Genomic DNA, 23,484 nt, shown 5'->3' with positions numbered 1-23,484 from the left:
TTTTATTTGATTGAGGAGCAAGACTGTGCAGTAAATATTTAACAGAGCATCTTTTTCCAGTTTCATTCAGTAGTCTGTCTTGACTTTTATTTCCCAGAGCACTTCCACTAAACCCGCAGCTGCCACCTTATCTGCAGCATCCGGGGATCTTGATCTATTTACTGAGCAAACAACAAAATCCGAAGAGTCAGCAAAGAAACAACTCTCCAAAGACTCCATTTTATCACTGTATGGCACAGGAACCATGCAGCAGCAAAATGCTCCAGGTAAATAATTTTGTGAAGGTTTTTGTCCTAGTTTAAGCTTTACTTAGAACAGTTATCTCCTACAAGTATAAAGCTAAGGTTGGCTACCTGCTAACTATATTCAAATGAAGATTTTTAATTTTACCTTTTATAAAACTGAGAAAAATTACTGAAATGTAATACGCAAGGTAAAGAAAAACACAGCATGTGATTTTAATTTATTTATAGCTGTTCAAATTATCAAGTGTACAGTTTACTGAAAGATCTGTGAACTCATCTTCTGCGATCTAATTCATTGCTGAAGATGTGAGTCTCCACTGTGTAACCAGCAGCTGCCGAGACCTGTACGGAGCTGTCAGAACTTGGGTTTAGTTATGTTTGTGTGAAAACAAAGACCTCCAATACAGCAATTAAAAGGTTCTGGTTGGCCACAGGGATTTGCCAAACTCTTCTTGGCAGTTAATTTCATGGCGAGTCCCTTTCCGTTCAGGGTTTTAAGCAATTTTTCAGTTTTAACAGAAGCTAAATTGACAGCTGTGACATACAACTGGATACAGTTATCCTTTGAAATTATTTTGGTGCACTTCAGGCCTATTGGGATGGGGGAGGAAAATCACAAAATGCTTTTGCTGAAAGCTTCTCTTCTCTGGTACAGGTATGTTCATGGGGTCATCTTCTATGCCATTTACCACACAACCATCAACTCACTTTCAAGGCTTTCCAGCCATGGGAGTTCCTGTGCCAGCAGCAACTGGGATGATGGGAAACGTGATGGGACAATCGGTGCCAGTCATGGGACAGAGCACAGGCGTGATGCTAGGAATGGGAATGCCTAATGGATTTACTGGCACTGCACAAACTGGTGTGATGGGACTTCCTCAAAATGTCGCTGGACCTCAAGGTGGAATGGTGGGACAGATGGTCACACCACCACAAAATAAGTATGGATTGCAACAAAGCCAACAAGCTCAATGGAACCTCTCTCAGGTAAAGACTGGCTTCCCAGACAAGAGTGCTTTAGAAAAAATGCTGCTTTTCAGATACAAGATGTGTGGCTGTAGGAGGAAGGTACAGTGTAGCCATCTTACAGACTACTGGACTATGAACTGCTCAGAGGCATAGGCATGTGTTAACAAGTCAGTGAATAATTCAATTAAAGGTAACAGAAGCAGAGAATAATTTTTGCTCTCAAACTCGTTTTTACGTTGAGCATTGAAAATTACAGTGACTAGGTAATATTTCTAGGGAGTATGAATAGTTTTGCACCATACCTGAAGTGAATGTGCTGAATTTTGAACTCTTTCCCACCTTTAACCAGATGCTAAATTCACGGGAATTTAATTTCATGTGAATTATTTAATTCATTTAAGGAATTACAGCATCTTGAGTAGATTCTTTAGCAAGAATGGTTAGATTTAGATAATACTCAAGTTTATAAATCCACCTCATTCTTTGCTGATTGCCGCCTAAATAGACAATTTGTATAAAAACTTGTATATTCAAGATTATGAGGTCTCCAAAGAACAAAAAAAATACCTGGAGTTGCAAGTGCAGACAAGGCTATATTACTGACTTTGGTGTCTCTTTATCTCTCTAACCACAATTCTCTTGGTTAGCTTTGACGCTGTGAAAGCAAACTCTAACCAACCAGCCACATCGGCCATCTCCCTCACGTGATGTGTTGGTTCCTTAGTGGAACATTCATACAGATGTGACATATACACCAAGTGCTGCAGCCTGTCAGCTGGTGTATTTGAAGGTGATTGAAGGGCTCCAGAAAAACTGGTAGCGTGGAAAAAGGCTTAGAAACTTAGATTGAGTCAGTATTTTTATTAATTGAGAAACATTTTTAGGGAAATGTACTATTCACTGAGTGGCTGATTGGAGGCAGGACTGCTTTTGGCCAGCAGCATGCTGTGGTTCAGTGCCAGTGCTAACCAGGCTCATGCGCGTGTTTGTGCTTTGCAGATGAATCAGCAAATGGCTGGAATGAACCTCGGCAGTTCCAGCAACGTGATGGGCTTTGGCCAGCCCCCCAGCACAGCGGCAGGATGGACTGGAAGCTCCTCTGGCCAGACTCTCAGCACACAACTGTGGAAATGAAAGTTGCAATAGAAGTCTCGCCCAGAACAGCCACCTAACATTCCTTGTTCAAATGCATTTACTTTTGCTGTTCCTTCCATGTACATATATATTCTTTTTTTTTTTTTCCCCAGCTGTTCAGATTAAGAATATAACTGACTGACCGTGTTGTGGTCTATATTGATTTAAATTTGATGTAGTGAAAAGCAGATCAAGAATATATTTATACATCATTGGAAGCATTTTCATACAATGCATATGATTTCATAGACCATATTAAGAAGCTGCTTAACCACATACTGATTTTTTTCCCTCAAAATTCTAGATCAAATGTTTGCATATAAGGGACGTAGCTATCATGTTAGTAATATCCAAAAATATGAACCCCAATCCCCCCAAATTACCCAGTAATCCTGTAGAAGGTACTGTATGAACAAATGTTTAATCATATATAAATAGAATGTAAATGTATCACTGAGCAATGTTTTCTAGTGTATCAGACAAATTTTGTTTCATCATACATTTCACTGTGATGTTATTATGGTGTGCATAACAGGGAATGTGGTTATTGAAAGAAAGATAAACCTGGATGTTACTGTAGTTCTACAAATCAATAGTTTATTCTTTTAAAAATGAGCATTTGATGCATTTGAGTTTCCTGTGATAAAGTCTCTGATCTGGCTCACGAGGCACACGCACAGTATTAATGCTGAGAACTGGCGGCACAATATGCATACAGGGTAACTCCAAATGAATGGATATATTTTTCCTTGCAGAGATCCAGGTTTATGACAGTGATTGTGTTTACATTTTATGGTGCCTCGTAATGATAAAATGTTATTTCCCTATATTAAAAGGATAAATCCGTAAATGATTCCGGGTTTTTATTGTACGACCTATTTGACTGCTACTTCTAATGAAGTAAAATGTTCGGTTTGGAGAATCCATTTATGCAAATATTTAGATCAACAGTTTGTGAGTTAAAATCGGTTTATAATTACACCATTAAGCTGGATAAATACAAAAAGTATATACATAAATAATGATTTTGAAAAAATTCCATTACACCACGTTTCTCTATGTGGAAACAGCGTTAAAACAAAGGTAAGTGTCAGTTTATTAAGCTGAGAGTTCAGAAATGCATGCAGACAAGTTAGAACAAGCACACCCACATGATTTGCTTACTAGAGTCTCTGACAGCTTCCTTTTTTTTCCACAGAAGTCCATCAGGTCTCACACAGAACCAGATGATTTTAACTGGCTGAATTCAAACACGTGCTGACGTGTCCGTTGTCCTGCACTTGCTGTGTGACTGTCTCCCCACATCATACCTCAATATTGACTGTATCCAGGTGGTACTTTGGCTCGTTAGCTAGATTCACCTTCTCTGTTCGTGTGTGCCATACCAGAACCTATAAAATAACATTTGTGTCAGTACAGTCATCTACGGAGATGACACAAAAGCTTTTTAGAAGGTGTAGAACTTGGTACCTTTGTGCAGTTGTTTGCTTTTGGCTCCAGTTCCTCCACTGTTGTTATCTGTTTCAGAAAATCAGATTCTTGCATTCCTGGTTGAGAACCACGACGCTTGAATACGGCTTTGGGATGCGACAGGATCACTTGAAGACTCACAGCAAATCCTTGGATAGAGGGGGACAGGGAAAATGTTATGAAAAACCTTTGGGCTTTACATTTTTGTGCAGTTACACTGAAGCCTAGAAATCTCCCATGCTCTTTTTAAAATTGTGTAAATTTGATTATATGGATAGATAGTATTTGGTATGTTTGTACATCCTACATTTCTGTCTTTTGCCCTCGAGATACAATCACGTTTTTAATTGCACCATATTTTCAACATATTTTATCTATTTCCTATCATGTAAGGAATATATACCTTTTTGTCCTGAAAAGCCAGTTATTGCTATGGATCCTGGACTATTCATCATTTCTACTTCTAATTAAGAAATAAAACTCAATTTTAAGTACAATAAAATGTATAAAATTTATACTGTACAAATACTTTTGCATTTAAAGATGAAAGTCAGAAAAAAGGTTAAAATACATTACAACTGTGATCTTTAGAGAGTTTCAGCCTGTAGAGAGTTTTTAACATTACTGATGGTGAAAGATGAGCCACGTTAATGCTCTGCCTTGCACACTGTGTAGTTATTGTGGACTTGTGAATGACTTTCATCACTGGTGGTCTGCCAGGCAGTCTGTAGGTGATCTGTGCGTGGCACAGCACGGCTGAAAGGACTTTTTCAGTGCACACGTCCCTCTGTGATGCATTCCTCCTGTAACGTGCATTAGGTCCCTTGAAGGGAGGTTGCACACAGAGAAATCACTGGTTTGAACAAACTTGCCCTCTCTGAAGAAGCTCCCATGAATCTCCAGTTTGCCATTATTTATAGAACTCTCCAGTTTTCCTTCAGCAGTGCTCAGTCACATGTATGGTTCTTTCAGTAAGACTTAAAACCCGACCGATAGACTTGTAAAGAAAAATTAGATTTGTAACTAACTCATTATGTCTGATTGCCAAGCCCACTAAAGAAATCCTTTCTTTGTCAGTTCAGAGTGGTTCCAGCTGTCCCTTTATGACACAAGTAGTAACAGTTTTGACATCAATTCTGGAAAATGGAAAATTCTGGAACATTTAATTCTAAAGCCAGTAATAAAATGTTATTGATTTAAAATTGAGCATAACTTTCTCTAACTCAATATAATTCTGACCCCTTTTTTACTACAATTGTCTTGCTACTGTATTTTCCTTTAAAGTATCTGTGACTTTTATGGGGGCCTTTTGAAGAGGAAAATAGAAGGAATTTATTATTATATCACGTGTAAAAAAAGGCCTATTTAAACCAACCACTTTATTATGCTCTTGCTTGCAGGAAAGCACAGGAAGGCACCAAAAAGTTTGTTTTGTTTTAAATAAAGATTTGGATCCTGATAAAGACTATGGGTTGGACATAAATTAAGGTCCAGTTCACTGATGGACACAGGTTGCAGAAGACATGTTTATATGTTATACATTTTTTGTAACTTTATACATTATATCTTGTCCAAGATAAAGAAAAATAGGTATCTAGATGGAGAGGGCACATTGTCCACACCTTACAGAACAGTCTAGTGAACAAAAGACTTCCAGGAGGTGTGAGACCCTGGCTGTAGCCTGTCCTCACTCCGTTAACCTCTGCAGCAGCACTGCTGGGATCCAGCTGTTCTCTCCTGCTGCTGCCGGGCTTAGCTCAGTGCGCCCAGGCAGAATAATGGCTCTGGACTTCTCTTCCCCAGCAGGGGTTTGTCTGCAGCAGGCTGCAGTCCTTTTCTGCTTCCTACAACTTGTAGCCTGATCACGAGGGAGCACAAGATGGGCCCCATCCCGGTTTTGTTGGTAGACAAGCGTAATCATTTGGGAAGAGCTGAGGTTGAGCATTTAAACTCCCTCAGCAAGAGACAGCAGCAGTGTGTACAGCCAGCTTGCAGCACCTTGAAAGGGACCTTAGACTTAATACTGATGAACAAACTGACCTGCTTCAGTTCAGTGGTTTTGGTTAGGTTTTGTTGGGTTTTCTTCCTCTGTTAGAACAAGCAATAAATTTTGGATGCAACTGGGCTTTTATAATTTTGGGCACATAAAAAAAAATCGTTGCTTTGCATGGGAAGACATTGTTGGAATTCTGATCAGCTGTGTGAGCTGCTGTTTCTTTTCAAAAATATTTAAAATTCAAACTGGCCATGCATAAACAAAAAAATGAAGTAAACACCAAAATAATTAATGTAGTGGCCTAGTTTTTAGAGTGGGGAAGGAATCCCATTCCAAGCAGAAGAGGCACAGATTTTCCACTGCTTATCTTAGTGTGTATCAGTGTGGCTCCCTGGCTCTCACAGCCCATACTTACCCATACATTGATTAATTTCTTATGCTTGCTCCTCTGTTGAGAAAATTGCATGGAGTTCTGAGGGTGGATTTCTGAGATCTTCAGATGGGCCGTGCCCCCTGCATGTAACACATATCCTTGCTACCACGCTATTGCAAACTACCATGATAGGGTGCTATCAAAAATCAGGCATCAAATGAAACTTAAATTATAAACTGAGTGTTGTGGGTGGCAAGGACACAGACTGCTGTGCACAGACTGGCCTGAGGTTTGTTTCCTTGGTCAGTGGTCATGCTGTCTTTGTTTCTTAAAAAAATCCAATAAAGCAACAACTTGAGGAGATAAAATAATGCAAGGAGATTTATCCCCTGGCTCTTTTAGTTCTTCAGCTTTGCTTTATAACTGCTTTAATTTCACATGTATGGCATTTTGTAAGATGGACTTGAAAGAAAACCACTTTCTAGTGACACCTTTCCATTGACTTTTTATCACAGATGTATCATTTTGATGTCAGAAAGAGAGGAGATGGCTCAGGTTTTGACCAGACTGGCACTAATTTCTCTACTAATTTCTCTCAGTAGATAATGATCCTGTGCTAATGGATGAAAAGGAGCTGTTATTTTGAATTCTGTCACCAAACAGGGATTAATTTGGGATTATTGTCTCCAGTGTAGCATAACTGAACAGTGCTAACATGCATACAGTTATTTTACTTAATCATTATTCCTACAAGGTCATATTGTGCTTAAGCTCACATGAAATGCCACAAGACAATTTCATAGCTGGAGTGTGAAGAGGTGTTTTGGGGGTTTTATGGTGTTTAATGCAAGGTTGTAAATTAAATCTAATTGGCTGAAGAACCACCTAGACAGGAATTAATTTGCTGGAGGACAAGGTACCTGGGAGATGTGGCAAAGTTTATATCTGTGCTTCTTTCAACATTAGCTGTTTCTGTTAATTCACACCTTGACTTGTGTTAGAGCAGTGGCTTCTGTTAAAAGGCAGAACTATTTTTCTTCATCCAGTTAAACTTGCACCAGTGTTTAAAGATTTTGTTGCCATGATTAATGCCATTGCTTCCTAGATGTTCTAGATAGGATAGTGGCTGAAGGCAACCTGGAAACTGAGTGCTTATCATTTCTGGAGAGTATAAATGTTAATGCTCAGTGCTAATGCAGAAACAGACCTACTGGTGTCCACATGGTTTGAGGTACCACCTTTGGCTTGTTTGACGTGCCATGGCTTGGGCTCTGCTGCTCTCAAGTTCTGTTCTCCCTGTGACACACTGTTTGGGTTGCAGTAAGGCAGAGATGCCTAACCAGGGGTTTCTATAGTTCAGAACAAAGGCATCTGCTCACAATTAATTCACCATGAAAGGCTCTTGATTGTAAACTCAATGTTTAAAATAGTATTTACCCTTTCGTGGAGGGGGGGTTGGTTTTTTTGAGCATGCTGTCTGCCATAGCCACTCAAAGCTTTTTGGTTTGTACTTCTGTCTTCCAGCAGTGGCACTTTCAGATTCACTCAAAATATGCCATGTTTTGTGTTGTCATGATTAGACTAGCTTTTTGCTCAGGGAACCCTAAGAAAGATGAGATGTAGTGAAGAACTCATAACTATAGCAAAATAAAAATTAAAAAAAAAAAAAAATTTTTGCTCAGGCCCTAGCAGAGGCACTTAGGGCACAGTGAATGAGCTCTGGGCCACACATCCAAAATCTGCTTGCCTAGTCATTTACAGGCATGTAAATGTGACTGAAGTAACTCCTGGAATGCTAATGTAAAGTATGTGTCTGCCTTCTTGAACAATCCTGACATAAGGAGAATCATGATGTTAACATGTTTTCACAGGTGGTCCAAAATTCTGGCACTGGGAACAAGCCAAATTTAAAATATTTAATATAGAAGACTTTACATCAGGTCCATACTAAATAACACACTGCCTAACTCAGAATCGGTGTCACGTTTTTGCTTTCAACATTCTTTCTCACTTTTCTTCCCTGAGGGTAAGGAAGTTTGTGTCAAACTCTAGAACTCACCTACAGTTAAAACTGAAGCACAACTTAGAAAACACCTGAAGTAATTCATATGATGTGCTGGATGCCAGTCAAGAAGCAGCACAGGAAACAGCTACTCTGCTTTCTGAATGCAATTTATCATTGGAGAATAGGAGTGTCAGCCACAAATTTCTCAAAATAAATAACCAGTGCTTAATGAACTGATCTAATGTGACTGCGATGTGTGAGTGTGTTTCACAGAATCTGGTGAAATTCTGAGAATCCAATGAAATCAGCAGGACCTTTCTCCACTTGCAGTAATTTGAATTTGACCTTGTATTTTGAAGCCCAGAATAAGAAGCTTTATGTGCTTAAATGCAAGGATGTGCTTCATCTGAACATCCACACGATAAATCAGTGATCCCAAACCTTTTAAGCAGTCCTGTGTTCACACCTTGACTCATGATCAAATTCTTGTGAAAATCACTATGAAAAGACAGTTCAGTAAACCAAAGGGAGCCTCCTTACCAGTGCACTGTGTATCAGAACGTTAACTGTAGACAGCTGAGCAGTTTAATACATGCACCTATACTTTTTTCATGGCAATATTTTCGAAAGAGGTCCTTGAACTTCCTTATGTGCAGTATAACCTAAATTGCTTGTGTGTTTGGTGCAGCAGATGGAGAAATGCCACTGATGGACAACAGCATGGACTTGGGTTTTTTAGTAAGTCTCCCAAGTCTGCAGGGGTGTGTTGGGAAGTCGGGAGCAAAGGGCACGGCTAAGAAACTGAGTGCTGACATGTGTCCTGTAGACTGCACCTGCTCAGACACCTTTGCAGTTCTAGATTTGCAGTTCTATTCATTAGTGCCCTTCCACTGTATTCTTGAGGGGATTGAAGATGCAACTTTCACATAATTTTTTTAGCATTCTACACAGCATCCATTTTTCTCCTTGCTGAAATTAAAAATGTAATTTAATTTCTTCAGTTTTTTGAAGACTAATAAAGAGTTGTCTTACAAAGTAGTAACTCCTTGTTTGCGGATCTGCAGTAACTTCCTGTACTACCAATGTTTCTTTGTCTCTATAACCCTCCCTTTTGTGACTTTTATGAAAGTACAAGCAGGTAATGCTCCTAATGGAGCTGCTTTTCCCTCATGCCAGTGATTCAGCCAGCAACTGCAAAGTAAACCACAGTTTAAGAACTTTCCATGTATCTCTTCATGGCTGGGTTAGAGTCCCTTGGCCATTGTAGTATAATGGCTTTTTGCCTGCTGCTAATGAATTATAAACCATGCTCTCACCTAAATAATGCCCATCAGTAAACCCTCCTACAGCACAATATCGATACGCATCTATGAATCCACAGGCAGAGGCTGTTAAAATGGACAGCTGCAGTCCTTGACACACTGCATGGGTTTGGGCATTGACATACCTACATCTCCCCTGAGGAACGCCTCTGCCTGAACACCCAAATATTAATTTTTATGCCACGTGGTATTATTGTCTTGAAATGCCACTACAGTGCAGAAAAAAATCACCGGCCGATGTTTTTATCCTTGAGGTGTTAAAAATTATAAGTACTTTATTCTTTTTAACCAATACCACTGTATATACTATACATATTTATCATCTGACATTTCAATTAATACATTCTGCTGACGTGAGAAAGCACTGTTGTTTTCCCTCTCCCAAAACACAAGTGTACCAGAGAAAAAAAAAGTGGCTATTTCTTTCCTGTTCTTGCCCTTGTATTCCTACTTTCCCCCTTTGTTCCTTAATACAGAAGATGCCTAAGCGCAAATATCGTATCACTTGCTAGGAAATCAGCTGCTGCTACATCAGAAATTGGACTTCTACACAGTGGTGATTCATGTGGCAGTTGTGAACATATTCAAAAGATTGTCTAAGCATGGACTGACAGCAAGACAGAGCTGCGTAGTGTGCAAGGTTCACTGCAGAAGATTGATTACATCCATTTTGAAGTTTTTCTACCTTCATCTACTAGGCGATAGCTGTCAGTGATTTTTCACCTAAGCCCAGTGTTTCAAACTATATCCATCTACAGTTATCACTGTCATTCCAAATAACCGATACAAAATGAATAATTTCATGATACAGTAGCATTTTACAACATGAGGTCTAAGAAGGGTCTGCATTTATACTGCCTGGTTTAGATTGCTGACACAATGACAGGCAGGAGCTCCTTGCAAAAATTACTTGGATGAATTAACTTACAATTAACTTGTTTCAGATGAACAATTTATACAACATAAAAGCCAAGTTGCCACATAAAATTAAAAATAAATGAAAATAAGTTCAGATATCACCAAGCAGCAACTTAATTAGACAAGATGTGCAAGCTAAGACTTCCAGGATATTTAGTGCCAAAGGGCTGCACGCAGTGCTGACACTTGGGAAGTTTTAAAAGCTGCTTACGTTGAGAAAATCAGTTACTATAAGAAACATTCATATATCATGTAAATTGATCCTTACCTGCCATGTCAATAGCAAAGGGCCTGTCAGCTCTCCAGCCCGTGTACCAGCCGACAACTTTGCCGTTCTCCACGACCGGGCGCTCGTACCGCCGTCCCCCGACCAGCCCCACGGGCCACACGGACACCTTGCGCGTCGTGCGCATCTGCAAGAGGCAGCACAGCATCACTCACTGCCTGCCCCTGTTCCCAGCAGGATTCTTTTGTACGTGTTAGTAGAAAGCCTTCACATTAATCAGCAAGACTAGGTATTCAAAGGCAATTCTAGCTGACAGATTTCAGCCCAACAGAGTAAGTACTGGAAAGCTGCATGTGCCCACTCATTTTCTGTGAAATCTCCAGCTCTTTAGCCCATAGGCACCTCAATTCTACTTTAAACACCCTATTCATAATATCTTTTATAGCACAATTTTTAAAAGCTGTGAAAAAACAGATTTGGTTATTTTTTCCTGTTTGGGCTTTCAAAGGTGTAGTAGATCTTTTTTATCTGCAAGACCACAGTATTCTGTCAGTAGGTTTATTTCTATAGATTGCTGAGATATTTTACAAACCAAATGAGAGAAAATGTAATGATTTAACAAATACACACGTCACTAAGACAAATACAATTAGTCTGAGACTGGTAAAAAATGCACTGAGTACAGGAAATTATGACACAGAGCTCTTTCCTACCTGCAAAAAACAAAGATTTGTACAAAGCTGAGATGCAGCTCAGATCTGTTAAATGGTCACCAAAAGGAAAAAAAAAATAATTTTGGGGTTAAACCTTCCTTAATTTTACATTTTCCCTTTGAAAGCTCTGCTAAATTTCTAAGAAGGACGAAAAAGCAGGCCCAGGCAGGATGCTTACTATCAGTAACAGGAATTTTTCCGAGTGGTGTAAATGTAACTAAATGCAGTTCTAGAAATGTGGTCCTTATCTAACCTTGAGGAACCTACAGATACTAAAAAATAATTCTTTCTTTAGCAAGAAGGGTGCACGACTGGGAGTCACTTCAAGAAAGACATTGAGGTGCTGGAGCTTGTGCAGAGAAGGCCAATGAAGCTGGGGAAGGATCTGGAGAGTAAGTCATACGAGGAGCAGCTGGGGAAGCTGGGGGTGCTTAGCCTGGAGGAGACTCAGGAGAGACCTTATCACTCTCTACAACTGCCTGAAAGGAGGTTGTAGCCAGGTGGGGTTTGGCCACTTCTCCCACGCAGCTAGTGACAGGACAAGAGGAAATGGCCTCAAGCTGTGCCTGGGAAGGTTCAGTTTGGACATCAGGAAGAATTTCTTCACTGAAAAGGTTGTCAGACATTGGAACAGGCTGCCCAGGGAAGTGGTGGAGTCACACCATCCCCGGAGGTGCTCAAGAAACAACTGGATATGCCACTTACTGCTATGATTTAATTGATACAGTGCTGTTCGGTCAAAGGTTGGACTCAATCTTGGAAGTCTTTTCCAACCTTAAAGAATCTGTGATTCAGTGAGTTCAGATAACTGGTTCACTGGACCGTTTTCTTCAGTAAACAGGAGATAATATGACATGAACTTCGACTCGCTGCTCCCCATGGGAAAATCAGATAGTCTGATGTGAGAACTTGAGTAGACGAGTGCAACGGACAAGGCAACTTGCACAATTTAATCACATTGATTCAAAAGCCACTGTTTCAACTACTGTGTTTTGAATATGGTTCTATTTAAACAAGTATTAAACTATTTCAGTGTCATGTGGGCTTAATTTGATCTATTCTAAAAACAGTCTTGTCTTTTGTTGTAATTGAAGCCTATTCCTTAGGGAAAGGTTATCCCTTTCTCCTTCCAAGCCCTCCTCTTAGCAAAACAAATACAGTTTTATATATTTGTTACTGCAGTCCCCTATTGATGGATGTTGAAGTAAAAGACAACCTTGGTTAAATATTAAACAATTCTTTCTCTCTCTGCCAAGGTGAAAGATTTATCATGCATATCATCTAGGCTCATAGGAGTTGCACCAGAAAAAACAAAGACATCACGTCAGTGTGGTTCACATTTCCAAGCTAGAGACATTAGCAGATTCTTAAAACTTTCACACAGGGAAGGCATAAAATATATATATATTTGAAAATCCACAAATATATATGGAAACACAGAAGAGAGATATGTACCTTCTCTCCCTCCTATTACTCATATATCTTCAAATTTGTTTAGCAGAATTTCCTCACCTCCACCCTAACAGCTGTTGCAGCAAGTCAGGGTCAGACCATCTCTCAGCAGCAGCAGCAGCCCACAGTGTGTAGGAGCAGAGCATGTGTACAGTTGGCAATATGGGGATTTTTTGTGATAAGGATTCTGTCCAAGCCACTGACTATTGCCAGTGAGACACTACCATGAAACTCTCTACAGGTTATTGCTAATCATGTTTATCTGTAACTGCTCTCCCTGCTTATGTTTAATTTTCCAATCTCTCACACTTGTCCACACAGGAAAACCAGGGTTAGCAGTTACCTATTTGGGTGTGGACATCAGCCAAACCTTCTCTTGAAGATCTTTTAACTCTGGTTTTAATGATACATCCCTTTTGCAAATTTTGCTAACAGCATATTTAAATCAACATCCAAACATATCAGACATGGACACAGGGCATCACCCTGCTGGGCACGTCTACACAGGTAAGTTCCCAATAGGTTTCCAAGGGCACCAACAAGCCACATGCACCCAACTGTGCTACACCAGCAATACCCACAGGATGAACACACATGCTGCCATTAATACCTCCTGGAGGGTACAGATACCTGAACAAATTATTAATGCACAGAATTGCAGCACTTTAGCCACCCTGTGCCAACTGCACCCACAGTAAGCGTGAAGTGCCACAAGACAAGGGCAGACACACTCTTAGCTACGAGATGGTGGCTGATGCATGGTGCACCCATGCCCTGCCTGAGCACACAACAGAAGTTTGGGCAGCTGTACTGCACAATGGGCCAGCTTACACAGGACTTCTGAACTGGGTAAAGGGCAGCCTCAGCATCTATGCTGGCAGAACCAGACAGATTTACATCAATACTGTACCATACACAGTGTGTGCGAAAATCTTGTCAGTGAAAAGTATATCACTGACCTCATAAAACCCAAGAAGTTTTGAATTGGTACAGTCTTGGTTCTGTCTTGATGTCTAAGAGTTATGTCAGTAAAGCCACCACACAACAGAAGGCAGGAGCTCTACAGTTTGTTCTTGGGTTATCTTCTTTATTCTCACAGGTTACATTTTTGGAGAATGAAATAAGCAGGTGTCAAGAATACAGCAATCTCTTTAAGTAAAAGCTGAAAGAGCACATCTAGACCAGTATTTATGCTAATTCTGAAATACCTCACAGCCTCAGAATATGCTAGGCAGATGAAAGTAGGAATATTTCTTTTAATCTTCTGAGAATAGCATTACTGCAGTTAACATACTGCTATGTGAAGGCTGTATTTATGTATGATGTGGAAAAAGCTATTATTTGGATTAAAAGGCCAGCTTGCACCTGGAATTTTATGCTGCTAATCACTGAGACACAAAAAGGTGATTCAAAAATGTGTTAATTCTAAATAGCCTTAGTGCTGTGGGCTAAACAACTACCAAAATCTTATGACTTACAAACAGCTTCCTGAATTACCCTCCTGTCATCTGTAATCACAGCAGCAGCACACGCTGTCTTAATACTCAGTATTTTAAGTCCTAGTAACTTACATGAATGGTATTCATCTTACTTACACTTAACTCTCTGTAAGTTAAGAATCTGGTCTGTCCTAGTTACACTTCCGTAGTTAATGCACAGAGATAGGATCCCACTGACATGATTCATCCTGCCTGGCTTAGACAGCTATCTTAAGGTAGGATGAATCTCCCTCTGGAAATGCTTTTATCCTCTATTTACTTTTTGATTATTTGAAAGGGAGTCTTGGGCATAGGAGGAGAGTGATGTATTGGATGGGGAAGATGGTAGAAAAAACCTGAATGAAGTAGCAGGAGGGACACAATTGGGAAGGATTGGGCAAGGAAATGACAGGAGAGGTGAGTGACAACTGACCTAAGAAATCCCAGTGAGGTGATGGGCATACAACAGTAAGTACAGTTACAAGAGAGTAACCACTAAAGAATAGCAAGTGAAAATGCAGAAAATGTGGCTGAGTAATAAAAGGCAGTGATAAAAGCATTGCCAAATATAGCATCTCATTAGTCAATCAAGAAAAGCTGCTTAATGGGATGTGCTGGACTGATGGATAGGGAAGATACCAAACCAGTAACAAAAAACAAAAGCCCAGAGAGAATGAAGGCAAATGACAGACAGAGAGAACAAAACATGGATGTACTTCCTATAGTGAAAAGGCTTGCAGAGCAGCACAACCATCCTAGTGTTTTTGCAGCATGATGTTGATGGTTTTTTACTTAGGATTTAAAGCTCTTTGCAAATGCAAACCTGCTGCTACACGCCGTAAGCTTTTTTCCTCCCCCTATCATTTTAGCCTCTCTGTGATTTGTGCTCTATACTGGTCAGGCTACAGGTTAGCACCCAGGCTCACCATCCCTTCCCACTCCACCCCCCCAGCCATTCCAGTGACACTCGGGCAGATTTCTATAAAAAATTCCTATTTATTATTACCAAACACAGGACCTAGAGCTCCTTCACTACACCCTTCCACAGCAGAAAATTGTATGGGTTAAAAGAACACAAGCACAGCCAGGTTTCCCTGTCAGTTCTCACACAGTTCTCTGCATTACTCACAGGCCATCTAAAGCCACAGTGCTCTCACGTGAGAGTACTGTGAGTCAGACGGAGAGTTCAGCAGCAGTGACGCTGTGCCAGTTTACTGAGGCACTGGATGGAGCTTCTGCCCCTACTTACCATCACTCCAAAGGAGGTAGTAAGGCATAGAAAAGCTGTGCCAGTGAGTTTTGTGGTTCAGGGACAGTGACACTTAAAGGACAGAAACTTCCAAAAGCAAGGTTGTTATTGGTAAACTTGACTGTAAAAGGTATTCTCCATGGGAAAACTTGTAGAAAGGGTCTACAAGTCAAAAAAATTTTCAGTCATTGAACTAGCCTGCTCCACAACCCTCACAGGTGACCTGATTTAGTGCTTCACCATCCTCACTATTAGAAAGCTTTTTCTCCAAGCCTCTGTTTTAAACCTCCTCTTCTGATTTGTACACAGTCTACACTGCAAAGGGAGGACACATTAATTCCCCCCTTCTTTCCAGCAACATTTTCTATATAGGGTACAGTGATTAATGCTTTTAAATTATACCAGCATCCTTGGGCACAAATGTCAATATCACTTCCCTATGGAAGAAAACCGTACCAAATTTAACTAAAGCAGTTAGGAGCCAATTTCTCTGGACTGGGATGACTTCCAAAACATTTGCTACTCGTGGTACTTCTGGGCCCTTCTACTTACCGGTTCTTTTTCTCATCCTACTCTGTGTCATCCTACAAAGCTCTGTTCACTGCACTTCAGAAGAGCTGCTGACCCTCTCTAATTAATTTCAGAGTAACAGTATCAGTTTCACATATAAGACCACTGCTGTCAGTGCAGAAACAGACAGTACTTTGCAACCCAGAGTCCCTCACTTGGATAATGTATTTCAAATAGCGCCTTTTTTTTTGGTCACCGTTTCCTCTCATTTTTAAGATATTTCATTCTCTGCCAGTCTTTTCTAATTCAGTCTCTTTAGCGCAGGTATTACATGTCTGTGTGGAAGAAGAATGTCAGTGTGCATTTAAAATCTGTCATGTACTCCTAAATCATTTATACCCTAGAAAGGTATTTAATGCACTGCTAACTCATATTTGGATCATTTTTTTATTCTGAAGAATATAACTAATGACTGCCAGCTAATATTTAATTCTGTCTAGACTACTGAATGTTATTTTTAAGACTATATCAAAAGACTTGATTTCTCCAACCAGCTGCAAGAAATACAACAAAAGATTTTCATGTTTTCAAAGGTATAACGTATTAACTTATACTAGTTTTAAATCTTTTTGCGTAAATATATCCATTCAAAAATACACAGAAGTTAGCTTTACACCAGTACAGAGTACAAAGACCGGGACAGTTATGTAAACGTTACTGAAGGAACACTAACCCTTCCCTAGTCAAAACTGGAAAAAATACCAAACATTCACCTCTTTTGTGACGCATTTTTTGAGCTGCTCAAAATACTTTACAAAGATGATCACAGGAAAACTGAAGCCTGTGTGACATGCAATGCCTGCAAGTATTTCTGTTCCATTTTTAATAACAAGGAATTATTTTTTTTAGGCTACTGAAATGGCTGTTAAAAGTCATTAGAATATCTGCCACCTTCATATATAACTTTTGGGAAAGGGAAAAGCAAGGACGCAAGAAAATGCTTTCAGTCTGAATCTTGGGCTACCTGTAAAGACTGCCTCAACTTCAGGAGAACAGGTTGAGCTCTCTCTCCTCCTACCTCCTTTCCAGCTTCAACTCTACCATCACATTCAGGGTATTCTTGTGCATGCAACACCCACAGCAAATTGAATTCTGGTCCACAATTCAGTGGGCAACAGAGCTAACTGCTAAGCTACTAAAGTTTGGGTTGTTCTTTTTTCTGCCCTTCAGAAATGACAATTAGGGCTGTGATTTACTTTAAAACTCCATGCTGCAAGGCTTGTATTCAGATCACACCTTAGGGCATGGATTTCTCTCTGAGGAGGCCCAGTCTGCAAATCCTCTCCTAGCACTCAGACAGACAGTGGAGCACGCCACACTTGCATGCTCTGGACACCTAGCAAACCTCACTATGAAATTTTGGACATCAGTGACCAGAGGCCTATGGGTGGCAGGGAGGGAGAGCATAGTTTTAGATATGGGCATTTTAATTTCACACATATCTCAGTTTAGGTGTCTGAACAAAATACAAGCAAAAGGAATCTCTAAAACTCAATGCATTTCTGAATGCAGCAAGCTCACTTTCTCACAGATGTTGAAGACCTTTACTCCTCTTCGTCATACTCCTTAAGCTGCTCACCCCTCACCCTCAAGGTTTCAGGGCAGCCTGTAGAATCAACAGCAGAGTGGATCTCTAACACTTACTCTTCCAAGTTGCACACATATCCATACATGGACCAAGGAAGTGGTGGCTTTTGGCCAACTACACAAAACACAGAAAGAGCAGAGAAAATGCCTGAGATGTAGAAACACATGAATTATGTGAAGAGTTAAGGGAAGTGGAACTTAGCTCTCTATCTTCAGTTTCTAGTGCTTAGGTAAATCCTGTTTTTAAAATCTCTCTATGAAGGTGGAATTGCAGCTTTATCTAAGGTTTTCTTTCTGAAAGTTTAAAAACGTGCAATCAGCAGTTGCTAGGCATCAGCCACAATATTCCAATAACTTGCACTCAGGAATAAGATGAAACACAAATGCACCAGAAACTCTAAGATAGCCACGCCAAATAGAACAGCCTATAGTAAAAAAATGGAAGTTACGATGATTCTCGTAGAAATATCTGTAAAACATCTTAAATGTAGTTGGGATTTCAGGCTTTTCATTGGCTTTTTTTATTAATGTAGGCTTTCAACAGAAAACAGATATTTTCAGAAAGCAGACTGTTGTTTTTGATGGCAAGATGCAGATGTACACCTTCAGGTGAACAGATCATATCGGAGCAGAAAATACGTAATTACTTTTGAGGTCGGGATCTCAAAATATTTATAACAAAATATAACATGCCACAGCCACAGGCATTAAAATAAAAGCATGATTTTTTACCTGACCACCACTGTATGCTCAAGCAGAAAGAGTTGGGAATAACTTAAAGGCCATTTGTCCACTCCTGGAGATATTTTCTTCATCATTGCTGCAGCCCTGCTTAGTACTCTCAAGAATTTCACAATTGCTGAACAAACTGGTTCTTTTCCTGCAGCCTTTCCAGAGAGAGTAAGCCTTTTCTAACAAAATCCTCAAGAGAGCCAATGCTGAACATAGTGTAGCAGCAGAAAGACAAACCAGGATCTCCACCTTATTCTAGAAAGAACAATTAAACCTGCTCATACCCTGCCCAGTTTGACTTTGAGGACATAGTTTTGCCAGTCAGAAAACTAACCTATACATCCACATTCTATCACAGGTCTTAGGAATAAAAATAATTATAAACAGCACTAAAGGCTTCCAGATTTACTACAGACAGTGACATTTTCCAGAAAAACTCTACTGTAAACTGGGTTCTTAGGAGTTTTTTTCCTGATTTCGATGAAACACACTTGGCCTAGTTCTACTGGGCCCAGCTCACTCCATATCAAACATGAAGTATTCATTCCTATACATACCAGGCAGAAGGACTTTGGACAGAGACTAGAATTTCCTCATCAAAAGCTCTCAGAAGTGTCCCATGGCATTTCATGTCAAAGCATGCTCCTTTTTGATCATGACCCTCACAACTACACTACAACTCCCAGTAAAGCTTTTGCTGATTTTTGCTTTGTTAAAAAGGCTCTGTCTTCTGTAGGGCACCAGGAAAAGCCACAGCAAAAGAGCTGCCTTAAACATAATCCTTCGCTGACGTGCAGGTCCATGGCTCACCTTTTGCTCCACAGTTGCGCTTTTTTAACCTCTGAGCAAAACACATCCCTAACACCAATGTTTCTCTCATGCTGGCTTTACAATTCTAACCAGCCTTGGTTCCCACCTCCCCAACCCGTCACTGCTGTTACTGAAACCAGCTTTGACTCAGAAACAAGCTATTACAAAGAAGACAGACCTACTATTTCATAAGACAGCAAATGTACATAAGTACATAAATGTATATAAGCAGGTAGACTGTATCTCACATTGCTGCTGGCAGTTTGGGACCTACACACCTCTGTGCCCGTGTCAGTGACATGCTGGAAGTCACACCGCCAGCACAGGACAGTGGGTATGGTAGGATGAGAATTCGGAGCTCCTGTCTTGTCCTCCTACATTTAAACTGCCCTCTCCCAATGAGCAGACTTCAGTTTATCAGACCTCTTTTAGCATTAAGCAACTGCAGGTCTAGAGAATTGCTCCCAGCAGGGCAACGAAGTGAAAAAACTCCCTCTCAGGCAGAGTCACCACCACTTTCATGAGAGGAATTACTACCAGATTTCATCTGCACATAGTGTGTTCTGAATCTGTTCTCTTCATGCTTGGAAAAGACAAGTATAGCTTACGCTCATATATCTATCAATTCCTGAAGGAGAGATCAGGATTTACTACAGAGCTGTCAAGCCAGAATCCATGAAGACACAGAATTTCTTTTATCAAGAAAGAAAGAAAAAAAAAAAGCAACCAGCCCTCAAGCAGTGCCTCAACTGAAAATCAGGCTCCTGGCTCTCTCCAAATGTAACCTCCCACACATAAAGGCATATCTTGTTGGCAAAGCTTGCCAAGGGACTTCCATTAACTTTGCCAGGTCCACAAGGCAGTCCCTGTGTTACTACCAGTGGTGTCCCCGAGACCTTGCATACAGCTCGTTAGTGACCCCAGAAAACAGTCATGGGAACTTGCAGAGGTAACTGAAGCAAAAGCTCCTTCTCCACTCCCATAATTGAGCTTTCCAACCACCACATTTCACAGGGAAAACTCATTCATGTGTGTCTGTCTGTGAACACATGGCTCAGAATAAACACTCTTCCCCAGCAGCTGAACCCTGGTGAAAAGGAAGTCTTAGGACTGCAGAAGTTCATGCTGGAGGTTAAAATTCTTGTTAGCAAGAGAAAACACAGGTTGCCTGTTGTGTCTGTAATTTTCAAGGTTAACCCTTCAGACAGCTTTATACCCTTGCTTTCCTGCAGTTCCTACCTGATCAAAGAGGTAATGTGTACCTTTCTGTTGCATCCTTCACAGTGATCAGAAGAATAATGACAGAAATTATAAAATAATAATAGTGACTGAACCCCTTTTCAGTAGCTCTGGGTCACTGAAGTGAAATGCCTGTCAACACTGTTCTCTTTAGCTTGTCTGTAATTTTGGTACTAAAAGAAAAACCCCAAAACCAACAAGCTATCAAAAAACCAGTAAATATTTGTCTCCAAATATCTTTTGTCCCACACTAGTAATTGTGTCGAAGTGTACCTTCTGTTTCAATTAACAGACTCCCTAAGATTCAATCAGATTAGCCTTATAGCTGTGAATATATATATGGGCACTCCCATCACATCAAAGGTGGGTACGGTGGAATTACTCTGCATTACAATGTGCTAAGAACAGCCATGAGAATTTAAAAGAAAAAAATCAATTACAGCAAAGGTTTAGCCTCCAGGCAAAGATCCTTAAACTAGCAGCTTTAATGCTGAATGCCAAATGGGCAAAAGAAGTAGGACATCTCTGCTCACTGGAAATGGAAAGGGACGCATTACAAACCTAAACATTTCTAAACCAGCTTGCTCTAGGGAATTGTATGTGCTTCACATTTCTGTGTACTGTGTTCATTTTAGCCTACTGTAAAGCACACAAGGAGGCACATTGCTTGGAAGCAAGTTGTAGAATATGGGTGTACACCTCTAAATACAGTCCTGTTCACCAGCAGGAAGATACGGACCACAGTCTGTCTGAAGCTGTGTGCGTTCCCTATCTGCTGTCAACCTACTTTTCCCTTTCCCTCCCTTATTTCCCTGCCAAGGGTACTCTCCTAGTTGTCGCAGAAGATGTACATGATCTTTCTTCTGCTGTTTTATGTCCACTTATTAAAGTCCCTCCTTCCTGCCAGAGAGAACCCAGAAAGAAAGCTGGATACCCTCTGCCCCAAGCGCTTGCCAATTCCCACCGAAATGAAACAAAGCCCTTCACCAAGGGAAGGCAATAAAGACAAAACCAGGTCCCCTCACAAAAGAGACTCCTGAAAGGGTGGTTAGTCGTTACACAAACGATTTGCTGCTTTTAAGAGCGAAAAGGCTTCAAAAAGGCAAGTCCACTTGAAGGAGCTGGCTCCGGGTAAATTCATTTGCCAAGAAAAAACTGTGAAGGATGGCGACTCCTGATGCAAGTTTACCCTAGGAGAGGGATGCAGCTCGGAAAGAAAAAGAAACAAAAAAAAAAAACCCAAAACAAACTATCAAAGAGCGCTTTTCATGCCAGTTTTAACAAAAATACAAGAGCCCTCCTATAAACCTTAAACTTGCCTCACTCGGCAGGAAAGCGAGAAACAACAGTAAAAAGTTGGGGGGAGCGTGGAGGACAGGGACAAGAAACTTAAAAATCAAGAGAGGAGTGTCGCACGAAGGCAGCGCTGGGGAGCCGGGCTGAGGTGTCCGCGCCGGAGACCCGCATTGACTTCCCCATGCCTGGAATTTCTGAGTAAGGGGCACCGCGCTGCCGCGGAGCGGGCTGGGGCAGAGCCCCGCGCGGGAGCCTGGAGAGGGACGAGCGCGGGGAAAAGCGGGGATGCTGGATGCGGTGGGAGCCCGCGGAGAGGCGGGAAGCGGTGGAGCGTCGCGGCCGCGCGCGGTCCTCCCCCCCCCCCCCCCCCCCCCCCCCCCCCCCCCAATCCCGCACGCACCTCCTGGAACAGCTCCAGGCTGTAGGTGTTGTCGTCGTCGGCGAAGAAGAGCACCCCGGGCTGCGGGGGCGGCAGGTGCTGGTGGCGCTGCCGCAGCCAGGCCAGGCCGGCGTTGCGCTGCTCGGTGGCGCGGGGCAGCCCCGGGCGCTTGTAGCGGCGCGGTGTGGGGACGTGCAGGTGCGTGCAGGGCAGCCCCGCGCCCGCCACGAAGCGGGTCACCAGCTCGCTGCGAGCCGCCGCGTCCTCCACCAGGATCCAGTGGAGCCGCGACACCTGCCGGAAGGTGTTGGCCAGGCGGGTGAGCTCGGCCTTCTGCACCGGGCGGCTGTAGGTGGGCGTGATGGCATAGATGGTGGGCAGCGCCGCCTCGGGCCGCCGCCGCGGGGCGGGAGGCCGCGCCCCGCCGCTACCGCCCTCGCCCCCGCCGCGGGGGTACAGCGCGGGCAGCGGCGCCCGGCTACTATCGATGTCCAGCACGATGATGACGATGAGCACCCAGGGCAGCAGCAGGAGGAAGCGGCTGAAGAGCACGGACTTCATGCTGCCCCCGGCGCCCTCCGGCCGCGCCTCCGCTCAGCGCCGCCCCATGGACGGGCGCGGCGGGGCGGCCCCTCCGCGCTGCTCCGCGGGGCGCCCGGGCGGTGGCGGCGGCCGGGGCGGGCACCGGGCGCTCCCTCGCTCCCTCCCTCCCTCCCTCCCGCGGGCGCGGGGCCGCCGGCGAGGCGGGTCGGGGCTCCCCGCGGTGCCCTCCCGCAGCCCGGCGGGGCAGTGCCCGGTCCCGTTCCTGCAGCGCCTCTATTCCGCCCGCGGCCGCCCTTCGTCCTCCTCCCGCTTCGCCCTCAGCATCGCCGGACCGGGGCTCGGCGGGGACTCTGGGGAGACGCTCCTTCTCCTGCGCTTCCCCGGGCGGCTCTGGCGGTGCGCGGGGGCGGGGAGGGGAGGGCGGGCGGAGAGGCGGGAGCGAGGGTCCCCGCGGGCGGGGGCCGGGGGGGGCTCCCGCCCCGCCCCGCTCCGCTCCGGCTGCCACCCCGGGAGCCGTGGAGAGGGGGCGGCGGTGGCCCGGGGAGCTCCGCGCTTGCTGCCCTCGGGGGGCGGCGCCGGGGACAGGCTGGAAGGGACGAGGAGCTCGGGGGGCTCCTCCTCTCCGCGACCGGGACGCCTTCCCCGGCACAGCGGCAGCCGCCCGACGGGCTGGGCAGGGCTGGGCTGGTCTAGGGTAGGCGGAGGGTCCGTGCACGAGTACTTACGCCTCGGAGAGACGGGCACTCGCTCGCTTCATTTCTGGCTTGGTTGGATTTCT

At 42.9% G+C, this 23,484-nt stretch overlaps 2 protein-coding genes across 3 annotated transcripts in view; one reads left to right on the top strand and one right to left on the bottom strand.

The window, feature by feature from the left end:
* Positions 1-3,193, top strand: part of SMAP1 (small ArfGAP 1) — an 87,660-nt gene extending 84,467 nt beyond the window's left edge. For both annotated transcript variants that reach the window (XM_027884210.1, XM_027884209.1), the window contains 3 exons: positions 98-266; positions 901-1,232; positions 2,214-3,193. In XM_027884210.1, the coding sequence (XP_027740011.1) occupies positions 98-266; positions 901-1,232; positions 2,214-2,348 (636 nt within the window). In that variant the 3' untranslated portion in view covers positions 2,349-3,193. The remainder of the gene's footprint in view (positions 1-97; positions 267-900; positions 1,233-2,213) is intronic.
* A 15-nt stretch (positions 3,194-3,208) lies between these two features.
* B3GAT2 (beta-1,3-glucuronyltransferase 2) lies at positions 3,209-22,764 on the bottom strand. The gene is made up of 4 exons (XM_027884211.1): positions 22,185-22,764; positions 10,701-10,845; positions 3,819-3,967; positions 3,209-3,739 (listed from the first exon to the last, which is right to left on the bottom strand). The coding sequence occupies exons 1-4, from the start codon at positions 22,722-22,724 to the stop codon at positions 3,653-3,655; spliced, it is 921 nt and encodes a 306-aa protein (XP_027740012.1). The 5' UTR covers positions 22,725-22,764; the 3' UTR covers positions 3,209-3,652.
* Positions 22,765-23,484: the final 720 nt, after the last annotated feature.

This window comes from Empidonax traillii, unplaced genomic scaffold (genome assembly GCF_003031625.1).
Source record: "Empidonax traillii isolate 1590-97213 ecotype Southwest subspecies unplaced genomic scaffold, ASM303162v1 scaffold139:size1643147, whole genome shotgun sequence".
Classification (NCBI taxonomy): Eukaryota; Metazoa; Chordata; class Aves; order Passeriformes; family Tyrannidae; genus Empidonax; species Empidonax traillii.
The sequence above is the reverse complement of the archived record's forward strand: the minus strand, read 5'-3'. Positions and strand labels throughout refer to the sequence as shown.

What these genes read in the sequence shown, in the direction of transcription:
- B3GAT2 (XM_027884211.1), bottom strand. Translation starts at nt 22,724, where the DNA reads ATGAAGTCCGTGCTCTTCAGCCGCTTCCTCCTGCTGCTGCCCTGGGTG. An exon ending in GCCTGGAGCTGTTCCAGGAG is followed by an intron (nt 10,846 to 22,184) that starts GTGCGTGCGGGA and finishes TGCCTCTTGCAG; the next exon opens with ATGCGCACGACGCGCAAGGT. An exon ending in CTTTGCTATTGACATGGCAG is followed by an intron (nt 3,968 to 10,700) that starts GTAAGGATCAAT and finishes CCTCTATCCAAG; the next exon opens with GATTTGCTGTGAGTCTTCAA.